General features: G+C 40.3%; 1 protein-coding gene across 1 annotated transcript in view; it reads right to left on the bottom strand.

The window, feature by feature from the left end:
• L3MBTL3 (L3MBTL histone methyl-lysine binding protein 3) overlaps positions 1-17,485 on the bottom strand; it is a 159,877-nt gene extending 142,392 nt beyond the window's left edge. Inside the window, exon 1 of the mRNA XM_065400933.1 lies at positions 17,384-17,485. Within this exon, the coding sequence (XP_065257005.1) occupies positions 17,384-17,485 (102 nt within the window). The remainder of the gene's footprint in view (positions 1-17,383) is intronic.
• Positions 17,486-20,168: the final 2,683 nt, after the last annotated feature.

The following is a 20,168-nucleotide window of genomic DNA, read 5'->3' as shown; positions in this document are numbered from 1 at the left end:
ACAAAGACATGGATAACAGTGACAAGATCCACATCCTAAAGGAAAGGTTGCACCTGCCTAAACCGACAACAGCAGATATGGGTCTAGAATCATCCCTAAATTGCAAGCCCTGCTCACCAATTGCAGATGTACTCCTTCAATCAAAGGGACTGATACTATCTCCTCCATCTCAGTCCCCCAGCCCCGCATCATCATGCCTGGGTTGACCCTCAGCCAGCTCACTCCCATCCATGCCTTATCTCAACTACTCACATTTCTTCAGTCTTTTCAATCTTCTCCCTGGTATTTGAGGGGTCCACACACATTAATGAATTTATCTCCACTGTGAGATCAGACAGCATTATTATCCTCATTTTACAGATGGGGAAACTTGGAACAAAGATTTGCCTGAGGCCACACACTGAGTCAGTGGCACAGCCAGGACTAGAACTTCAGGCCTCCTGACTCTCAACCCCATGCTCTTTCTTCCAGAGCACAATACCACCTGCCAGAGGTGTTTTGCAGCCAGAACTCCCACTGACTTCAGTTACAATTGTCAAGATTTCTGCCCACCAGGTCCTATATGTCTAATGTTCAGAACCCCAAAAATGAAGAACACATCAGTGGCAATCTGCCAAAGCTTTGGCTTAAGTGACTCACTCAGCATCACGTAGGAAGGCTGTGGTGGGGCAGGGGTAGGACTATACTTTCCTGTGGCATTCATCTGCCTTAGCCACAAGACCATTCTTTTTCTTCCTGCAGTCTCCTGCCTAGTTCCTTACAAACCTTCCACCATCTAAAGCAAATGAGGCAGGGAAATAGCTCCAATCAGTAAACAACACTGATTTATTCATTCGGTGCACTGAATGAGACTAAGGTCCCATGGAAAAACTACTATGTGATCATGTAATTAAAGACTGTACCATAATGAATATACATAAATGGGCTGAATTAAGATTTCACAGGCAATCAAAATTCTGGCATTTCCTAACTTCTGAGTGCTTGCTTTGCTACAAAATACAATTCTTTTAATGTAGGGGGGTTTATTTATACATACTTCCTATCTTTAAAGGAAAATTGTAAAAACAAATTCTATTATGTTCAGGTTTAAATCCTAAACCTCTGGCAGTGGAGCACAGCTTGAGCTACAGGACTAACTACATTTGCTGGCAGGAGAAGATTGTTATCCTGGGTGGGAAGAGAATGGGCCACATGCTGGGGCTGAAGGATGGCTGAGGGGAGACCAGTCTGGCTTTCTCTCTCTCCCCCACCCCCTGAGGAAGTACAGGAAGCTCCTTTTCCATGTACAGCCTGCATGTTGTGGGGATGGACCATCAGGGCCTTATGCAGGGTCAAGGGATGGAGGTTTTCAGCTGGGAAGGAGCCTGTCCCAGCTCGCTCTTTCCCCCATTCCAAAGAGGCTATCTGCTGCCAAAATTCCAAGTGCAGTGTGTGCTGCTCCTGCAGCAGCGGCAGCATGAGCCCTGCCTTAGATTAGAACCTGTGCGTTCAGTTACTGTCATGGCATTCCCTTAACATTTTGCAGACAATGCATGGGACAAAAGAGAAATTGTGATTTTCTAAATTTTATGTCTCTGCAAAACTTGTGTCCAATTTCATGGGACCAAAAAAAAAAGGGGGGGGGGGGAGGCACGTCTCGGCTTCTGTGGCCTGTAAGCCTAACTTCAATACCTGGCAAATTGGTTGAAACTATAGTAAATAACAGAATTATCAGACACATAGATACACAATATGTTAGGGAAGAGTGAACATGGCTTCTGGAAAGGGAAGTCATGCCTCCCAACCTATAAGAATTCTTGTAGGGTGTCAACAAGAATGTGGACAAGGTTGATCCAGTCAATATTGTGTACTTGGACTGTCCAAAAAACCTTTGATGATGTCCCTCACCAAAAGCTTGTAAGAAAACTAAGCAGTCATGGGACAAGAAGGAAGATCCTCTCATGGATCAGTAACTGGTTAAAAGACCAGAAACAAAGAATAGAAATAAATGGTTAGTTTTCACAACAGAGAAATTTAAATAGCAGGGTCCCCCAAGGATCTATAGTGGGATCTGTGCTATTCAACATATTCATAAATGATCTGAAAAAGGGGGTGAACAATGAGGTGGCAGAATTGGAAAAGGTAAAAAAAAAAAGAGGCAACAAAAATTATATGGGGTACAGATCAGTTTCCGTATGAGGAGAGATTAAAAATGGGGGTCACATGGTACCCAAAAGGAAAATAACTGCCAAGTCCTGAATCTCCTCATTCCCCCCATATCAAATTCACCTCTAACAATAACTTTCCTAGCAAATTGGCAATAAGGTTCTGTCATAGAAATTTAAATTAATCCCCTGGATAAACTTTAAACTGTTGAATATAGATTCCAATGAAAAAATGAGAGGCAACAAAAGCCCTAAGCCTGAATCACTTAAGCAGATGAAAGGGGAGACCCCAAGGCCACAGCAGAACCTAGCCCAGGATACTGCAGCACTGGAAGAAATATTCACAAACCAACTGGACTCAATCTCAAATGATATTTGTGACCTCTCTATACGATGTGAAATCCCAAATGGCTCGCTTAGAAAATGAGCTACAAAAGACTGCCATTTAAGCTAATGAAATTAAAGAAGAAACTGACTCTTCAAAATTAAGACCAAACTCAAAGAAAAACAGGATGACTAGAAAAAAAAGACCTCGAAGAAACCTTCATCTGTTGGCATTGCTGAGGGTCTAAAAGAGAAGGATATTATCAGTTTTCTTCAGAACCTGCTCCCTGACACATTTAAACTGCCCCCATTAGATACTGAAAGGGCCTATTGAATGCCTGGTACTAAAAGGCAGGAGTCCGTTTCAATAAAAACCTTTGAAAGAATAGTAGATAGCTGATTACAAAACATTTTGTAAAAATCTGCTGAAAAGCCATCCATCAAAGGGGCATTGCTGGAATTCATATTTTTAATAGCCTGTTCGATCTCATGCATTGAGAAAGTTTCGTCCATAAATAACGCTTGTTCAGAAGATAGGGTACTAAAAGGCGGGTCTTCAGTGAAATGATCACATTTATTAGTCAGATTGGACATCTGATTTATAAAAGCTTGATAGAATTGCCTAAACTGATTATTTATATCTATTGGTTCAAGGATGGGACTCCCATCTTCTTGTAATGAGGAAGATATATTATTGTTGGCTAGTTCCATTTTAAGTCTTCTGGCAAGTAGTTTACCTGCTTTATCTTTGTTTAACCCTACTGGGTATTAATTCGACTTGGCCAAGTAAGCATTCATTATATTTATATTTGGCGTTGATTAGATTTGACCTACAAGGTTTTTGTTATTTGGGGATCAGTTTTGTGCACTCTCTACAACTCATCTATTTTCTTGGCCAGAGAGTCTTGTAACTTGAGTCTCTCTCTCCCCTTTTGGAAGGCATACTTTATGCATTGACCCTTTATAGGAGCTTTCAGAGCATCCCAAAAGATGGCATCTGAGGTATGGGAGTGATCATTTTCTTGTATGAAATTAGAAATGACTGAATCAACTGTGCAATGAAATTTTGCATTGTTTAGTGGCTTCACCTAGAACAGGGGTTCTCAACCTTTTTCTTTCTGACACCCCCCCCCACACACACACACACAACATGCTATAAAAACTGCACAGTCAACCTGTGCCACAACAACTGGTTTTCTGCATATAAAAGCCAGGGCCAGCGTTATGGGGTAGCAAGCAGGGCAATCGCCTGGGGCCCCATGCCAAAGGGCCTCCCGTGAAGCTACATTGCTCAGGCTTCAGCTTCAGCGCCAGGTGGTGGGGTTCAGGGCCCTGGGGTTCAGACCCATGTGGCGGGGCGGGTTTCTGCCCTGGACCCTGCGAGTCTAATGCCGACCCTGCTTGGTAGAGTCCCTAAAACCTGCTCTCTGCCTCCCAGGGCCCCTCTTGAGACCCACTGACCTAGAAGATATTAATAAGGTGTAATCAGTGTCTATAGAAAGTAGAATTGGAGCATGATCTGAAATTAATATAGTATCAATAGTTGCTTCTAGGCATGTTGGAATCAGTTCTAAAGACACAAGAAAAATTCTGGAGAAAGATGAATGTACTGTAGAGAAATATTTATAGTCATTCTCCTTGCGGTGTCTCAGTCTCCATATATCTTTTAAAACAATTCATTCATTAATAATGAGGGTTGGCCTATTGTGCTTTGAGAGCTGAGTCTCATGTAATTGGATTTGTACAGATGTCTATCTAGTGTAGTATTGCAGTCGTTTCCCTGTTTGTGTAGGTACGCAGCCACTACCATGAGGACTTTGGAGAATACTCGGAGGGGCTGTAGAAAGTCCAAAGGGTAGTACTCTGTACTGGCAATGATCAGTCCCCATGATGAATCTGAGGAACCGTCTGTGAGCCGGGTGTATGAAGTGAAAATATGCATCTTGGAGGTCAAGGGCTGAGAACCAGTCCCTCTGTTCCAGTGCTGGGATAATGGTTGACAGTGTAACCATCTTGTAGTGTTGTAGTTTGATTAACTTGTTGAAGTTTTATAGGTCTAGGATCGGTCTCCACCTGCCAGATTTCTTTTGTGTCAGAAAATAATGGGAATAAAAACCCTTCCTTCGGTGTTGGGATGGGACTGATTCTCTGGCTCCCAGCTGCAGAAGGTGATTTATTTATTCTCGTAGAAGGTTTTCATGTGAAGGGTCCCTGAAGAGGGACAGGGAGGAGGTTGGGCGGATGGGATTGATAGGAATGGGATGAAATATCTTTTGTTCATGATTTCTAGGACCCACTTCTCGAAGTGATATGATGCCAGGATGGACAGAAAGGGGCTGAGCAGTCATCAAACTGGGGGGTTGTTGAAGATGGTTGCAGTGACTGGAAGTGCAGTGACTGGAAGAGGGGGAGGCTTCTCAGGGCCTTGAACAAACCTTCAGAATTGTTGTTTGGATGTGGCGGTGTGAGAGGTGGCTACAATTGCCTTGAGGCTTCAATTGTCTGAGCTTCGTATGGAGCCTGTGTTGGCTTCATTGTGTGTCATATTGTCGATGAGTTAAAGGTGGAGGTAGGGACCTTGTGACAGGTTGGTATTTCCACAGACATCTCTTTGGTGCTGGCATATATATACTGAGAGAGCAGAGAGTTGCTCGAGAGTCCTTTAGGGAATGTAGGGACTCATCCATGCATTTGGCAAATAGCTTGGAACCCCCAAAGGATAGGTCCTCAACTGTGGTTTGCACTTACTTATGGAAACCGGAGAGGTGCAGCCATCATGCTCGTCTCATCATTACAGCTGTCGCGATGGAATGGGCAGCTGTATTAGCAGAGTCCAAGGAGGCTTGTACAGCCGTATGGGCCAACAAGTGTCCTTCAGACATGAGTGCCTGGAGTTGCTACTTCTTATCGTTGGGAGATCCTGGCAGAACTCCTGTATCTTAGAATATTCTTGTGATTGTATTTGGCCATAAGAGCCTCATAATTGGAGATAGCAAACTGCAGCATGGCAGAGGAATAAGCCTTGTGACCAAAAAGGTCTAATCGCTTCCAGACCCTGTCATAGGGAGTTGACCATGGGTGGTATTGGTGCCCCTTCTCATGTGCTACATTGATGACCAGGGCTTTTGCAGTGGGGTGGGGAAAAAATTCCATGTTCTTAGTGGGAACATAATATTTTTTGTCCGCCCACTTGCAGGTTGGTGGGATGGATGCTGGGATCTGCCAGAGCATTTGACCGGGTCCAAGAGGGCCTCATTGATAGGGAGGGCTGTCTTCGCCGATGCAGAGGCATGCAGCTTGTGCTGTTGCTCTTTCACTTCTTCCAGAGGGATCTGGAGGGAGTCTATGATCCTGCGGAACAGCTCTTGGAAATGTTTGCAATCGTCTGCTGACCTAAGGTGTGAAGGCATGATAGCCTCATCGGGGGAAGAGGACGAAAAGAGGAGTGTTGGTTTAATCTCCTCCAGTTCTTATTCCTGTTCCTCTACTGGTAGCGGATCAGCCTCTGGTGGTCAAGAGATGGATGAGGATGGTGAGTGCAGGTGTATCCAGCTCTGTTCTATGGCAGGCTTTAGAAAATGTGCTCTGCACATAGCCCAGTATGGCCCGATGAGGGGATTGGTGTGGGGGATTACATCCATGGGGATCCATACCAGGGCCCTGATTCGGTCCCAGTTTCCAAGCTGTGAGGACGTGCAGAGGATGCTTTTCGAATATGTCCCAAATATAAAGATGGGACGAAGTATTCCTCCTCTTCCTTACTGGGGAAGGATGGTGCAGTCTTCAGAGGGGAAAAGGGATTAGTGCTGTGACACCGGAGAAGAGACGTGAGGTGGAGAGCTTGTGTCTGAGTAGCAGCAACTCAAGCATGTCAGATACTATCAGATCTTTTGGGTAACTGAACTCCTGTGGAGGAGGGAGGAGCATCATCGCTTGGTTGTGTCGGTGCCGGGGGGGGAGAGGGGGAAGGGGTGGGAATGCATTCTCTGGAACAGCCAGCAGATAGAACAGATTTACTTGGAGCCAAAGGCTAATCCAGTCCTGAGGGTCTCATCAGTGCCAGTGTTCACATCAGTGCCGAGGGCTTGCTTAGTGCCACGAATTTGCTCAGCGCTGCTACAGATGTCGTTCCAATAGAGATGTCAGTGCCGAAGCGCCTGAACTTGATTTGGTTGGGGCGATCGGTACCATTTTTGAATGTCCCACACTGTGCTCCTCTGTGTCAAGAGACAGTGCAGTTGCCTTTGGGGATACCCATTTAGGGTCCTTAGACCTCTCCTTAGCTCTGGTACTGGAGGTGCTCAGACCGTCACAGGAGCTATGTCTCACCCCTGAAGATGTTGAGGGTATTGAATTCACCGTGTTCTGCCAGACTGTTCCTTTGAGGGCAAGGTGGTGGCCCGTTTCTTCCCATCTGCATGGGAAACAGAGGATTTTCTCTTGGAAGGATGCAGCGAGTGAGGGTCAGTTGACGATCTAGCTGAGCATGAGAGCCCCATGGGCAAGGTATCTGGACCGGGGTCCCAGGCTGGCCGCAGGGACCTCTCCTTGAAAGAGCTTTCAGGTTTGGAAGGGCAGGAAGCAGTACAAAACGTATTCTAAGCTAAGAACTAACGGAGAGGGAAGTACGAGGAAAATTTTATTTTATTTTTATTTTTTTTAGGAGAAGAGGACATTTAAAGGAAAGGAGTAACTATTCAGGTAAACAGGTAAGGGTACTATCTTCGGGCTCAGAGGATAGAAGGGCTCTGCTCCGGATTCTGTCCCAGACCAAAGATGGTTATGAAGGAACCAAGGGCAGTTGGACTGCTCAGCCTATAGATGCCACTCATGGCACAAGACGGGGAGGAGCACATGTGCAGTCCAATGAGCACTGCTACCAAAGATCCCCGATCCTAGTCGCAGGGGGTGCTGCCGCACCTATAGTGGAGCACCTGTAGGGACGCTACACAAAGAAGAACTTATAGGTGACTTAATGCTTAGCAATACCCTCTCAATCTCAGTCAAAGAAAAATGGGAAAAAGAACTTAGGCTTAGTATCTCAATAGAAACCAGGGAGGATATCTGGCATACTGTGAAAGATACTTCAAGTTCTTCATCCTTGCAATTCTTCCAGGACAAAATATTTAACAGGTACTGCTGGACTTAAGCCAATGTTCTAAAGGCTAGATTGGCAACACACAGCAAATGCTAGAGATGCAAATAGCCACATATCAACGTTTTGCACATCCTCTATACCTATCAAAAATGCACGTGTTCTGGAACACCTTATTCTGTGCTCTCTCAAAAACTTAAATGTCACTATCTTTCCTTCTCCAAACTTGTGTGTTTTATGGGTGCCAGACAAATTGGTATTATCAGTTAACATTAAGAAATAGATTGCAGTACTATTCTAGCAGCCAAAAGAGTTATTTTGAGAAAATAGAAATCTGCAATTCCTCCCTTATATACAGACTGGCTTAGTGAGCTCTCTGCTACTGCATTAATGGAAAAAATGACCACTTGGAAAAAATATGAGGGCCCTACCAAATTCATGGTCCATTTTGGGCAATTTCACAGTCATAGGATTTTAAAAAATCGTAAATTTAATGACTTCAGCTATTTAAATCTGAAATCTCACAGTGTTGTAATTGTAGGCTTCCTGACCCAAAAAGGAGTTGTGGGGGGTCGCAAGGTTATTGTAGGGGGGGTTGCGGTACTGCTACCCTTACTTCTGCCACTGGATGCGGTGCTGCTTTCAGAGTTGGGCAGCTGGAGAGGGACAGCTGCTGGCCAGGAGCCTAGTTTTGAAGGCAGAGCCACCACCAGCGCAGAAGTAAGGATGGCATGGTATGGTAGTGCAACCCATACTTCTGTGCTGCTGCCTGCAGAGCTGGGCCCTCAGTCAGCAGCCACCACTCTCTGGCTGCTCAGCTCTGAAAGCAGCAGCACAGAAGTAAGGGTGGGATGGTATGCTATTGCCATCCTTACTTCTGCACTGCTGCTGGCGGGCGCTGCCTTCAGAGCTAGGTGCCAGGCCAACAGCCACCACTCTCCGGCCACCCAGCTCTGAAGGCAGCGCAGAAGTGAAGGTGGCAATACCGTACCCCCCTGCAACTCCCTTTTGGGTCAGGACCCCCAATTTGAGAAACACTTGTCTGCCCCATGTAATCTGTATAGTAGAGGGTAAAAGCACACAAAAAAGACTAGATTTCATGGGGGAAAACCAGATTTCATGGGTTGACAGTGCGTTGCATGAAAAAATACTTTCTTGTGTGTGTTTTAAACCTGCTACCTAAGAGGGCATATGACAAAGATCTATAAAATCATGAATAGTATAGAGAAAGTGAATAGAAACACTTGCCCTGTTCTGTTAATTCCATCTGGCATTGGCCACTGGATACCGGCTAGATGGACCATCGGTCTGACCCAGTATGTTCTTCTTTAATACTGAGGTACATGAGAAGAGTTTTAATGGACATAAGCCACACTTTGGCTGCCCACACCCTACACTCAGTTACCTCCTTTAAGACTTAGCTGGGAGTATCCCACATCACTCTAATTAACTGACCACACTCTAGTGTTTATGTCCTGTATAATTTTTGTTTGTTTTACTGGACCAACCCTTGTATATTTTCAGGATGATTATTTTTTTTGTAAACACCACATTTATTTGTTCCTTTTTGTTCAGTTTAATTGCCATTTGTTAGCTAGTTACCTCAAGTAGTATCCCTGCAGTATATCACAGTTCACTTTGGAAACACAATAGTTAAATAAAGAAACTTAAAGCACTCCATAAACCTTCAGTCACTCCAGCAGGAAGCAATTTTAAATTATTACAGCTTTTTCAATTGATGAAAGCACTTAAATCTTGAAGTGATGGTGTTTCTGTGTGCGTTTAGCAAACAGTGATTTTTTTTTTTAAAGGCATTTATACATGCTCTTCACTTCAGAAGTTATCAGCTCTTCAACCCTGCCTAGCGCAGAGCAATTGGAAAGCATTGAAGCGTTTCAGATCTGCACATGCTACTTAGTCTACTGAAGAGAAGAGTTATAAACTTCAGGGTTACACGCTATGTGTCTAAAATACCAGAGTTCTAATGCGTTTACTTCATTAAAACTATCCGTACTAAAATACAGTAGAAGGATCCTCGCTATACTACTCTCAAATCTTCCTTTTCAAATGTCAAACTACTTAACTACAATTTATAGTTTTCCCTCTTCTCTGAATAATACTAATTATCTACATTTCTAACATTTATACCTTTTATAATAATTTTTGGGGCATTCATTTAGCACTTTGCATGTTCAAAGCATTGTATAGATTTTAACTAATGTTATATTTTGTGAGCTATATGTATGAAAATATATTTCTATAGCATGTTCTGGCCAAAGATCTCAAAGCATTTAACAAACAATAATTCAGCTTCACAACATCTCTATGATGTTATATTCTCACCATTTCATAAATGTAGAAAGTGAGGCATGGATAAAAAGTCTGCAGCAGAGCTGGGAATAAAAGCCATAGTACCCAACTCCCATCCCTATATTTGAGTCAGAAGACCATGCTTCAGTTACATCAGGACAAAATGGTATCTCTTTCTGTGTTTTCAAAAATCTCTATTTCACAGTGAACAACAAGAGAATGTCTGTAATGAGTGGTGGACAAATACTGAGAAGTTATTTACAAACATTTCAGGAATTCTAAATCACATTTCAATTTGACTACACTCAAGACTTTTTGATCATTTACATAAGCAATTTTCATTCACTTGTATTCATGTAAATGCAACTGTTCGTGTAAAAATATGCTTGCTCCTGCAAGAACACATATTTGTGCTAGAAGTGCGTGCCTTAACATCTTTTAGTGGTGGGATTGGATATGAATATAGTAGAGAAAGAGCAAGGACAGAAAGCGATTCATTTTAAAAACAGAAAAATGCATCATCTGATCAGAGAACTCAAATACCATATGACCTAGGTAACCAAAAACAAAGCTCAAAGAGATACTGAATATTCAAAACAATACTCACAGTTTGCGAACATTACACAAAAATATTTGAACAATTTTGAATAACCAACAAATCTGAAGGAGGCATGATATGCTCACAGACAATTTCCAAACAGATAAAGGGGTTAATTCAAACAACAAATTGTTTGCTGAGAATAGTTCTACTGTTATTTATTACTATTTTTTGTGGTAACATCTAGCAGCCCTAATCTATGACTAATCTGTAAGGAATATGAGCTAGTTTTGTGTGTGTTTTTCAACAAGAAATTTTCACAGGATTTTGCCATTATATTTCAATGTAAACATCTAGTATTTTATATCCGTTGTGGAATTAATCTGTTTTTCATTTATGAAGAATCATTTTTCTGGCTTATCACTTTGACCACTTAACTCCCTTCTCTGAATCCCTCCCCACTGGCTCCCTCTTTCCCACTGCGCAAGCCCAGACTACTTGTCTCCACTTTTAAGGTCGTTCACTGACTATCCCCACTCTAGGAACCCCTATGTTCTAGTCAGCTGGTGAGCCCTGCTTTTGCTCTGCCAACGTTATCAGTTCATCTGTCAACTTTTCCAATGTGTATTTTTATGCTTTCTGCCATGCAACCTATTATGCATGGGAGGAGCTCCCTCTTAAAAAACAAACAAACAAACACCGAGTCCCTACAATATCTTCTTCTCTTAAAAACCACCTATTCTGTGATTCCTTTAAAACACATAAGAACAGTTAGGCAGTTGGTAGGCTATGATCACTGCTAAGTACAGTAAACATAACTGGCTTATTATTGTTACCTTGTGCTCCCCTGCCCGTTTGCCATATCTACCTGTTGCCTTTCATCTTATAGTTAGATTGCAAGTTCTTTAGGGCAGGCACCATCTATTTATTGTATTCATAGATTCCAAGGTCAGAAGGGACCATTGTGATCATCTAGTTTGACTTCTTGTATGACACAGGCCATAGAACTTCCCAAAAATAATTACTGTTTGAAGAAGAGAAGGTTTTTGTTAAAAAACCCAATCTTGATTTAAAACTCAGAAAATGCAGAAATTAATTCATCCAAGATGAACAACACAGGATCAAGGAAACAATACATTTCAGAAGGTGAATAGTTTTTATTTTTTTTCCTTTTACATTTTTTCCCCATAGGAAGTGCAACAGTGGATAAGTCCAATGGCCCTGGAGTAACCTGGCTAGCAAAAGAGGCTTCAGTATAAGGAACAAGACTTTGCAACAAGCTGCTATGGAATACCTTATTTACCCGGAAAGTTTCTTCCTAACCAACACTACTTAGAGGCTGACTTATGCCCTGAAGCATAAATGTTTATATTCCTTCCAAAACTTGTTTTTAAATCCTTACTCTAATTCTAGATATGCTTGTTATCCACATAAACATCCAATCTGTTTGTGAAGTCTTCTAAGCTCTTGACCTCCATGAGATCATGTGACAATGCATTCCTCCAAGCTAATTGTGCATTCTGTGAAAATGTATTTTCTTTCATCAGTTTTTACATTTTCTGCCTTTCATTTCAGTTTCATTTAACATTCCTTTGTTCTTATATTATGAGAACGGATTAATAGATTTGCCTAATCTACCTTCTCTACACCATTCAGTATTTTGTATACCTTTATTGTATTGCCTCTTACTTGTGTCTTCTCTAAAGCCCAGATTCAGGAAAGCATCCCTATCCACCAAGCATATAAGCACATGCTTAAATCCAATTAAAGTCTAGGGAATTTAAGCATATGTTTAAATTTAAGTTCATGCTTTCTTGAAGAGGGATATACTTAACCATATACTTAGTGCATACCTGACTTGGGGCCTCAGGTCCCAGACCCAATCTTTTCAATCACTCTTCACATGGAAGTTTTTCCATGCCTCTAATAATGTTGTTGCCCATCTTTGAGCCACCTCTGTTTCTGCCACAGTGGATAAAAATCAATGATTTATTTTAAAAAAATTAAAGCAGATTCTTTTATTGAAATAAGATTTTTTAATTTAAATTCAATTAACCAATTAAATAACCTTATTTAAAATTAAATCTGAAATTGACAACCTATGTTAAGCCCTATACTTACTAACACTTATTTAAATAATCTAAATTAAATACAAAAATAATATTAAGCAGTACATATTTGCTGTCAAGTTTTAAAGAAAATCAAACTCCCGACCACATGGAAATCACTGGCTAAGCACCTGGAACTTGAGTTTGTTGAAGTGCTGAACCAGTTTTTGACAGCAAGACCCTTCTCTGCTGGTGCAGAGAGAATATTTTCTTTATTTCAGTTAATTCAACTAGTTCATTCAAACTTAATAAACCAGTTGGAAGTTTAAAACAAAAACAAACAGGAAGGCTTGTTTTCCTCTTCCAATCTATGAATAAAAACTAGGTGAAATGGGGTAAATTCTACTAGTTCTAAAAACTTGAAGGACATGATAACCAGAAACAATCAGTTCAATTTACTAACTACAGGCAATACCTTCTTCATTTAATAAATTAGTTTTAAATGCAAAACATGTTTTGATAAAATTTTTGATAAAAAAAATTTCTTAGGTATCTAGCATATTTAAGGTAGTTCTACTTAATTTTTAAAAGCTGTTTTTTGTGCACTATTAAATTTGAATTTCCAATAAAAAATAAATTAATAATCTAGTAAACAGGAAATGTATCATTCACCATTTTCTAACATAAAAATGTAAAAAATTAAGAATCTGAATAAATGTAAGGTAAGCTATATAACTGCTTAAAAACCATGTATAGATGTAGTGCACCCTCCTAGTTAACAGAAAGAAGCACCAAATTTAGTGTAAAGGCTATATTTAGTTGCCAATCAACATACTTTAATAGTTACCAACCAATGAAATCAACCTCTCGCTAGGAAAATAACTAAAAAGTACAAATGCAAGACTCAATCATAATCTATTATTTAAATCCAGGCTTCCTGCTTGCTGATTTAAATCATTATTAAGATTGGTGACCTAACTCACTGTCAAAGCAATCCACCCTGGTTTCTGCTCTCTCTTGTCTTAAATACAGTGACTAGAACTAATCACATTACTCCAGCTAAGGGTATACCACTGATTTATACAATGGCATTGCAATATGCTCTGTCCATCCTATTCCCTAAGCATTCCAAAATATTATTTTTAATGTAATGTAGTCAAAAAGACATTTATAATATATTTATCCTATATCTGAAACCCATTTCCCACTTTCTAGGGCACTTCATTCCAACAACACAATCTTAAAACACCAGTGGACATACAGTTCTTTAACCCAGAGCAGCCGTGTTAGTCTGTATCCGCAAAAAGAACAGGAGTACGTGTGGCACCTTAGAGACTAACAAATTTATTTGAGCATAAGCTTTCGTGGGCTACAGCCCACTTCATCAGATGCATAGAATGGAACATATAGTAAGAAGCAACATATAGTAACAACCATGTAAAAGAAGCAGTGAGAGATAAAAAGACTTCCTTTAAAAAGTGGAAGTCAAATCCTAGTGAGGCAAATAGAAAGGAGCACAAACACTGCCAACTTAAGTGCAAGAGTGTAATAAGAAAAGCCAAAGAGGAGTTTGAAGAACGGCTAGCCAAAAACTCCAAAGGTAATAACAAAATGTTTTTTAAGTACATCAGAAGCAGGAAGCCTGCTAAACAACCAGTGGGGCCCCTTGACGATGAAAATACAAAAGGAGCGCTTAAAGATGATAAAGTCATTGCGGAGAAACTAAATGGATTCTTTGCTTCAGTCTTCACGGCTGAGGATGTTAGGGAGATTCCCAAACCTGAGCTGGCTTTTGTAGGTGACAAATCTGAGGAACTGTCACAGATTGAAGTATCACTAGAGGAGGTTTTGGAATTAATTGATAAACTCAACATTAACAAGTCACCGGGACCAGATGGCATTCACCCAAGAGTTCTGAAAGAACTCAAATGTGAAGTTGCGGAACTATTAACTAAGGTTTGTAACCTGTCCTTTAAATCGGCTTCGGTACCCAATGACTGGAAGTTAGCTAATGTAACGCCAATATTTAAAAAGGGCTCTAGGGGTGATCCCGGCAATTACAGACCGGTAAGTCTAACGTCGGTACCGGGCAAATTAGTTGAAACAATAGTAAAGAACAAAATTGTCAGACACATAGAAAAACATAAACTCTTGAGCAATAGTCAACATGGTTTCTGTAAAGGGAAATCGTGTCTTACTAATCTATTAGAGTTCTTTGAAGGGGTCAACAAACATGTGGACAAGGGGGATCCGGTGGACATAGTGTACTTAGATTTCCAGAAAGCCTTTGACAAGGTCCCTCACCAAAGGCTCTTACGTAAATTAAGCTGTCATGGGATAAAAGGGAAGGTCCTTTCATGGATTGAGAACTGGTTAAAGGACAGGGAACAAAGGGTAGGAATTAATGGTAAATTCTCAGAATGGAGAGGGGTAACTAGTGGTGTTCCCCAAGGGTCAGTCCTAGGACCTATCCTATTCAATTTATTCATAAATGATCTGGAGAAAGGGGTAAACAGTGAGGTGGCAAAGTTTGCAGATGATACTAAACTACTCAAGATAGTTAAGACCAAAGCAGATTGCGAAGAACTTCAAAAAGATCTCACAAAACTAAGTGATTGGGCAACAAAATGGCAAATGAAATTTAATGTGGATAAATGTAAAGTAATGCACATTGGAAAAAATAACCCCAACTATACATACAACATGATGGGGGCTAATTTAGCTACAACGAGTCAGGAAAAAGATCTTGGCGTCATCGTGGATAGTTCTCTAAAGATGTCCACGCAGTGTGCAGAGGCGGTCAAAAAAGCAAACAGGATGTTAGGAATCATTAAAAAGGGGATAGAGAATAAGACTGAGAATATATTATTGCCCTTATATAAATCCATGGTTCGCCCACATCTCGAATACTGTGTACAGATGTGGTCTCCTCACCTCAAAAAAGATATTCTAGCACTAGAAAAGGTTCAGAAAAGAGCAACTAAAATGATTAAGGGTTTAGAGAGGGTCCCATATGAGGAAAGATTAAAGAGGCTAGGACTCTTCAGTTTGGAAAAGAGAAGACTAAGGGGGGACATGATAGAGGTGTATAAAATCATGAGTGATGTTGAGAAAGTGGATAAGGAAAAGTTATTTACTTATTCCCATAATACAAGAACTAGGGGTCACCAAAAGAAATTAATAGGCAGCAGGTTTAAAACAAATAAAAGGAAGTTCTTCTTCACGCAGCGCACAGTCAACTTGTGGAACTCCTTACCTGAGGAGGTTGTGAAGGCTAGGACTATAACAATGTTTAAAAGGGGACTGGATAAATTCATGGTGGCTAAGTCCATAAATGGCTATTAGCCAGGATGGGTAAGAATGGTGTCCCTAGCCTCTGTTCGTCAGAGGATGGAGATGGATGGCAGGAGAGAGATCACTTGATCATTGCCTGTTAGGTTCACTCCCTCTGGGGCACCTGGCATTGGCCACTGTCGGTAGACAGATACTGGGCTAGATGGACCTTTGGTCTGACCCAGTACGGCCTTTCTTATGTTCTTATGTTCTTATGTTCTTATGTAAGATATAAATACATACAGAGAACATGAAAAGGTGGAGCCGGAGAAAAAAATTTTTTTTGTAGTGATCAAGTTATTGAATCTATTTTCCCATGTTAAGTATCCTCACACCTTCTTGTCAACGGTCTAAAATGGGCCATCTTGATTATCACTACAAAAGCTTTTTTTCTTCTCCTGCTGATAATTGCTCATCTTAATTAATTAGCCTCTTACAGTTGGTATGGCTACTTCCACCTTTTCATGTTCTCTGTATGTATATATAATTTTCTTACTATATGTTCCATTCTATGCATCTGATGATGTAGGCTGTAGCCCACGAAAGCTTACGCTCAAATAAATTTGTTAGTCTCTAAGGTGACACAAGTATTCCTGTTCTTTTTATAAATGAATATCTGAGACCCTGTTTAAAACATATACTATAAAAACACCTCACCAATGTCAGTCTGAGTGGAATTACATAAAAAATTCTATTTTCATTAATAACAACTTTGTGAGAAAGGGTCTCTGATATAATAGCCATATCTTTTGTTAAGCAGCTGAAGGCCTTCTGCAAGCAGGCTTGAAAGCCTAAAGAGAAAAACCGGAACTACTAGATATAAATGTATATTTTATTTTTTTAACTTTAGTATTTCAGAATATTTAAAATGTTACTTATCATTACATCCTAGTAAACATGCAGTCATGATCTATACTTTGGAAGAGATAAAACAAAAGTATTATTCAAATTTCTAAAATGTACTAACAATCAGATGTATTCATTTGATACCCCTACTGGGGTGAATTTCCCCATTTATGTGCATTGTTTTTAAAATTGACTAGATTTGAAGTTAGAGAGACAAGGTGGATGAGGTAATCTCTGAGGGTGAAAGAGACAATCTTTCGAGCTACGGAGAGCTCTTCTTCAGGTCTGTTAGTCCAACAAAAAACATTACCTCACCAACATCCTAGGACCAACACAGCTACAACAACACTGCAAACAACAATAGATTTTAAATCGACAGTATCATTTTAAAGTTGATTGTTCAGCCTCAGCTTTTGAGACTTACTGGCTTTTGGGCACTCGAACTCTGGCTTCAGAGTTGTACTCATGCTTATCCTGTGTATTTGTGTGTCTATGTGACAGCTGCCATTTTAACAGACACCAGGGATTAAACCAGGGACCTTTAGAGCTAAAAGCATGAGTTTCTACAGCTTCAGTTTAAATAGCCTTTAGCTGAGGGTTTTAACAGACTCATATCCTCTGTTGACCAGGTACAGAGAGGAACACAACACCCACTGACCAGTGAATGATACATACTCCCCCCTCTTCCCTATGCATTTATACAGTTTTTATTACAGTCTTTTAAAAACACATTATATTATCTTACCTTCAGGTCACTTCCTGGCAGTGTACCTATGCCATCCTTCCAGTCCATAACACTAAATACATCAAACTCTTGGCCACTTGCACTCGAGGCAGATTCATTCATGATGCATGCACTGGAAAAAATAAAAGAGAAAACATTTTCAGATAAAACCTAACTCCGAGTTGATGTTTCATTCATGGACATTTCTTCAAGCACACTTTACACAATGAATATCAAATTGTCCTTCCACTCACATCCAGAACACACATTACTTGCTTTATCAAGGTGCAGAAAATATGAGCTAATGCCACAAAAGTAAGGCGCCTATCTTTGGTAATCCTTTAACCAAAAAAAAAAAACCACACCCCCAGCAGTCCATCCGCCATTCATTAATGGGTATAGGCTGGATAGGAGGGAAATCAGAAAATTCAAATTGCACACAGGCTTACATGAGAAAATTGCATTTTTTATACACGGAGGAAGCAAGAAACAAATACAAGCATATATGTTAAGTACTGATTAAGAAAGCTAGCTTTTCTTTATAGCTGGTAATATGCTTAGGTGAGTTTCTTACCCAAGTCCAAATTAAACCTCACTTCTGGAGTTCACAATAGTGTTTGCTGGTTGACTCAGAATAAACGAAATCCTCCAAACAGTCTTTACCCCAGGCATGAAGTTGAACATAATGTATACAATACTTTATGCAAACATCTTCTTAAATATATATTTATACACACGCGCACACACACACTTGGAGCGTTGTTGTTTTATTAGATCTCCTTTTGCTTCACTGTAGCTAACCCAGAAGAAAAAGGATTTGTTTACCCTTATAAATGATGGATTTCAATGCCCTTTGCTGCTGTAGGAGTCTCTCTCAAATCAGTTACACAAGAAATAATAGTTATACAGTACTTGTCACTTTCCCCAGTTGTGATCCAATCCCCCTCGCAATCATGAAAGGGTCATCAGTTACATTGAATTGCAAAATCTCTAGCAGCCATTTGTCAAGCAAGGATATTAACTCTTCACTTTCCTCATATTCTTGTAAACCCAAGAATCTTCAAATTATGGGACTGCACTTGATTTTCTGTTTGTTCAAAGTGAAACCAGAGTAAACTATTTTTTTTTTAAAGACTACTATACTACTATAATCTGTACAAGTGAATTATTTGTAGCCAATAGTTTAGTTTCTCTTTTGGTTCATGAACTGTCCATTAGCAGCTTACAGTTTTTTCAACTTTAGTTGCTATTCATATTTATTTACAAAATACTTTGAGACTAAAACTTAGCTTACAGATTGTTTACAAGCAGTTTGTTCCAAGTATTCAATATCTGAAATTCGAAATGTTGGTTGGTTTCAATTGGATATGTAAGTCACACAGTATTGTCTCTGTTCCAGAAGTGTTTGAGAATTACTCTTAGAATCAGGTTTCTGGTGGGAATGTTCCTGTTTAAAAGTTCAAAATCAATTTCCCACAAATATTCTCCAATCTTTTCTTAAAATATGCTGTTTACAGAAACAGCAGCAGCATCTAAGTGAATTTACTCACTTGTTCAGTCACAGAAAGCAGAGTTTAAGAAAGGGGTGTAAACACAGCAGAAGGGAATTTAGGATTTTTGAAAGTTTATGAGTAAAAATTTGAGAATAAAAATGTTTTGAGTTATTCAAACAGCTCTAACTCAAGGAACAGTATGCAATTAGATTAGGTTACGCTGTCCACCTTTCCCTTAGAAGTGGTCATTTCAATATTTAGTCTCCATTTTTGGGTCCACAATTGTGATAGCCTTTACATTTCGGTAGGTTTTCCTCCCATTTTTAGCAGTAGTTCTCCCAGGGCCTGATTCTGCCACCTTTACCCACTGTGAGTAATGCCTTATTTCATTAATAGTCCCACTAAAGAGGTACTACTCAACATGAGTAAGAGTGTAGGACCTCAATGAGGAACCATTACCGTGCATGTGATAGCTGGGGTTCAGAGACTTGAGAGGCAGGCATCTGGGCCTAAAGAGAGTATTGTGACAAAACTTCACATACTTTGAGGAACAAGCTTGAATTGGCAGGAAGATGAACTGGATGGTTTTTATCTCTAATGTCTATGATTAAATATAATGAGATTATAAAATGTGTTCTAGGTGCATGTACTATTCTTTTTTAATAAAAAAGTATAACTAAATCTACACCAGCCCAGTGTAAAACTAAACAAATCCTAGACCTGCAAAAAAACCAACTATATTCTAACATTTATAGTGAGAGGGATGTTCAGATATCACAAAGGTCAACAGATATGAACTCCATCTGACCAAGGAAGGAAGTGAATTCCAAAACTAAGACCCACCAAGAATCCCCTCTCCAACTTACAGACATATAACTCTGGGCATGCTGCAGCTGATCTAAAATACAATGGTAGGACCTAAAAATAGAGGCAGTCCTCTCACGGAAACACATGATCCAAACCATAAAGAGCTAACAACTTGGATTGTATCTGGAAACAAACTGGAAGCCAATGCAGTTTTAAGATGACTGGTGTAATGTGCTCTGAGTAGCTTGGCTAAGCAAATGGGCAGCTGCATTCTGTATTAGCTGAAGTTTCCAAGTAATCTTAAAATATCCCCCCGTTTACAGCACACTGCAGTAATCCAATCTGTAGGTTTATTTGTTATAGTGTAAGTGTTCTAATGGCTTAAGGCTGCTGAGGCATGCTTCTCCCACGTTGCCCAATACCTTGCCAGAGAAGGTCCTGCCTCTTACTGGGGGGGGGGGGGGGGGCAGACAGAAGTTACAGCTGTCTCCCCAGTCTCTGCTGGT

This window comes from Emys orbicularis, chromosome 3 (assembly GCF_028017835.1).
Source record: "Emys orbicularis isolate rEmyOrb1 chromosome 3, rEmyOrb1.hap1, whole genome shotgun sequence".
Classification (NCBI taxonomy): domain Eukaryota; kingdom Metazoa; phylum Chordata; order Testudines; family Emydidae; genus Emys; species Emys orbicularis.
The sequence above is the reverse complement of the archived record's forward strand: the minus strand, read 5'-3'. Positions and strand labels throughout refer to the sequence as shown.